The 3670-nt window shown below is 39.2% G+C and overlaps 1 protein-coding gene across 1 annotated transcript in view; it reads left to right on the top strand.

Annotated features, from left to right (window-relative positions):
- fggy (FGGY carbohydrate kinase domain containing) overlaps positions 1 to 3670 on the top strand; it is an 18751-nt gene that overhangs the window by 10304 nt on the left and 4777 nt on the right. The window contains exons 10-13 of the mRNA XM_015372983.1: positions 340 to 401; positions 749 to 911; positions 2723 to 2797; positions 2893 to 3013. Coding sequence (XP_015228469.1) covers positions 340 to 401; positions 749 to 911; positions 2723 to 2797; positions 2893 to 3013 — 421 coding nt within the window. The remainder of the gene's footprint in view (positions 1 to 339; positions 402 to 748; positions 912 to 2722; positions 2798 to 2892; positions 3014 to 3670) is intronic.

The following is a 3670-nucleotide window of genomic DNA, read 5'->3' as shown; positions in this document are numbered from 1 at the left end:
AAGACCAAATATTGCACAATAAAGTAAGTTTACATGAAAATTTTAAGATTTACAGAGTACCAAAGATAGTTCTATTTATATTTTATCTACAAAAACATAGATTTGGGGTTTAGTTACTTAACTTTATATCTAAAGTCAAGAGGTTAATTATTGCTGTTTATCTGCAAATGAACTTGTATCTTGAATGAATTACAAAAAATAAATAAGTTAGTATTTCTTTCAAAATGTTTAAATCAAATTTGCATGTTGAGTTATTTCCTAATGTGTTTCAGTTCATTTATTACTCAGATAGCCTTCCTGTTTTCCCCTGTGTCACCTGTTGTCTCTCTCCTCCCTCAGATTGACCACATCGTGGAGGGGCACGCCGCTTACACCCAGCTGCAAAACCAGGTTAACCAGAGGTCAGCTGATATCATTCATCTGTTGTCGTCTTTCCCACAGATGCTTCCAAACAGCTGGAAGAGGCGTGTCATATTTATCACATTTTATTAAAAGCAGAGGGCTGCTAAATGTAGTATATGCTGTGCTAGTGGGCTGATAGGGTCACTGGCTGATGACGATGAAGTGCGTGACGGTTCCCACAAAACAAAATGATGACCTCATGCAGAGGACAATAACTGGGGATCAAAAAGCAGTTTTTCCTTAACTTTATGAACAATCAGGAAAACTTTTCTTTCCCCATAACTTTATGTTAGCTTTCTAAAGTTTCTGGAAGGTGTCGTTAGAACATTTTAATTTGTCTTTCCAGGGTTCCCTTCACAGGCACCAACATCTACACCTACTTGAACAGCCACTTGACCCTGATGGCCAGCTCCCATTCTGCTGTGGACCTGCTGGGATCCAGCCTTCATGTGTGGCCGGATTTCCACGGGAACAGATCACCGCTCGCTGACCCGGCTTTGAAGGGAATGGTGAGGGCTGGTCCGAGAGGAGGCCTCTGCATTTGCTTATTCACATCATTTCCAGTTAAAGCCCTTAATTTACAGAGGTGGCGAAAACTCCGGGAAACTGGATAGTTATCGGTCAGGAGAAAAACAATCCCCAGCAGACAGCAGTTAAGGGTAAAAATGGAGAAAAGCAAATAATGCCGCCGGTCATGGAGGATATGAAGGCTGACAGCATCACTGGAGGAGCTGCAGGAGTTTCCGATCGATACACGTTGTCTTAAACAAGCAAACAATCTCATGTATTCTCCATATGTCTGGACTGATGAGTAGGGTTCAAAGGTCAAACAGGGGTCTATTCCTCCAGGCTTAGATCTCACCCCTCAGTCATTGCAGAAATACGCATTTAAATCTGATGAAGCTAAACCTCTGAGCTGTAATCCAAACAAGCAATCAGACTTTCGCTCCGTTTTTCCTGAAAATGTTTTCACTCTGATCCAGAAGATCTAAATTCTCCTTAGGTGTGACCCAGATGACTGAGAATTTGCAGGCATCTCTGGGCAGTTATTCCAAGAGAAAGGTTTACCACAAAAACCATAACCAGCCATCATTAAATGGGCTCTATAGAGCAGAGGTTCCAGAACGTCTCAGTTTGTGACCCCAAAAAAACAACACAGACTGGGGACCCCCTAAAACTATAGATATTCACTTAATTACTTCACTCCATATTTTTTATACATATCAGGTAAAGTAATTATTCTTAAACAAATATATTTTGTAAGAACTTTTAATCATTTGAATGGGATATTTAATTATTTAGCTGTTCATTTTATAGTGTATTATATATGTTTAACATATGTAATCTTTGAATCATGTTTCCTAAACCTTGGTTTACATCAAATTCGAAACTTCCCAAAAGTCCTGGACCAAATCTCTGAAATTTAAGAACCGTTTGAGGCAGCAGTTAGCTCCTGCTACCAAAATCTGTAGTTTGGGAACCCTGGGTATAGAGCACGGTGGTGGAGGCACCATGCTCTGGGATTACTCTTCTTCATATGGATCTGACATTTCTGATACCAGTTAGTTGTTAAATATTTAGAGTCTGATTTTCACAGTCAAAATAAGGATCATTAAAATGGATTAGGGAAAGAAGTGTTAACGTTTAGCTACAATCCTAAAACAGCAAAATAGCGCTCTGTTTAAATAAACTAGTGACACAACCTACAGGCTGCATAAGAGTGATTGTAAAAGAGAGGAACTTCTGAGCCATGGAGATAGAGGAAATAATCAGATTGAATATTTAGAAAATAACCATAAAAATGAATATTATTCAAAGATCCCTTTGCATATATTTCTCAATAAACTACAGTGAATTTACAAAAAAAAAAAAAATAAGATTAAAGCTTTGTTTTTTTTTTCTGTCGGGGTGATATCAGTGGATCATTATCAGAATCCCTGAAATAAATCAGCATCTTATTCAAATCATTTCTCATGTTTTTCCTATACATATCTGTAGCACAGATATTTCTAGAAAAACATCCTCCCACAGTCCAAAAACATAACTGTTAAGTTCATTGTTTTCTGTAAATTCTCCTTAGGTGTGTGCGTGAATGGTTGTTTGTCCTGTTTGTCTCTGTTTTGCCCTGCGATGGACTGGCGACCTGTCCAGGGTGAACCCCGCCTCTCGCCCATAGACTGCTGGAGATAGGCACCAGCACCCTTTGCGACCCTGCTGGGGATAAGCATGACAGAAAATGGATGGATTGATCTGTAGCACAGTAGCCTTGTTTTACAGATGCCCCTCTTTTGTCTGTCTCTCCTGTGACTGTTTCCTGCAGGTGATTGGACTGTCTCTCTCCCAAACCTTGGACGACTTGGCCCTGCTGTATTTAGCTACCATTCAAGCTCTTGCTGTAAGCCTACTTTTTTAAAATAACTCTCCCTTACCTCTTGGCTGTTATGCGAGTAAGCTGTGCGATAACACTCTTCTTTATGTATCTGATTCCAGCTCGGTACGCGCCACATCCTGGACGCCATGAAAGAAGCAGGACATGACATCAGAACCCTCTTCCTGTGCGGTGGCTTGAGTAAAAACCCTCTGTTTGTACAGGTCCAGGCCAACGCTACAGGTACGCTGCATTACAGATTTGGACGTCCAAATCTAATTTAGAAAAATAACAGTAAAAATAAATATTAGTCTTGGGATTTTATGTGATAGATTAGCGAAAAGTAAAGCATGGATGTGAATTGAAACGAAGGTAATACAATTTTCCCTTCTCTTCTATGAGAATTTATTAGTTGCTACTCCACACTTAAATAAAATCAAGAGCAGCCAATTATCTCCTCTATAATCGTAACAAACTATTATACCTTTGCCTAGATCACTAGGGTCTCTCATTTTCTCTAAAATGGGAACCTCTGCATCAGTCTCAAGTCAATTTTCGGCCTCTAACAGGTTTTCCTGCAATAATTCTACTCCTTTTATATTTTTTCAACCTTGATGAGCCTTCCCACAGCATTATTCAGCCAAATCCATGCTTTGTTGTGAACATTTTGTGTTCCTGTTCTAGTCATAGACATCAGAAAAACAGTCTAGACCAGGGGTCTGCAACCTTTCATATCCAAAGAGCCGTTTTGCCCAGAGTCCGACCAAGTAAAAGTTTTTTAGAGCCGCAAAATATAACATGACTTTTTCTAGAAAACCTTTTTTTTTAAATCTTGTATAGGAAATCAGCTGTTGCCATCTCAAACAATCAACAATTCATGTATTTTTTAATGTTAAAACA

The sequence above is a fragment of the Cyprinodon variegatus genome, unplaced genomic scaffold, assembly GCF_000732505.1.
Source record: "Cyprinodon variegatus isolate N-32 unplaced genomic scaffold, C_variegatus-1.0 Scaffold79, whole genome shotgun sequence".
NCBI classification, from domain to species: domain Eukaryota; kingdom Metazoa; phylum Chordata; class Actinopteri; order Cyprinodontiformes; family Cyprinodontidae; genus Cyprinodon; species Cyprinodon variegatus.
This window is presented reverse-complemented; position numbering and strand designations above follow the sequence as displayed.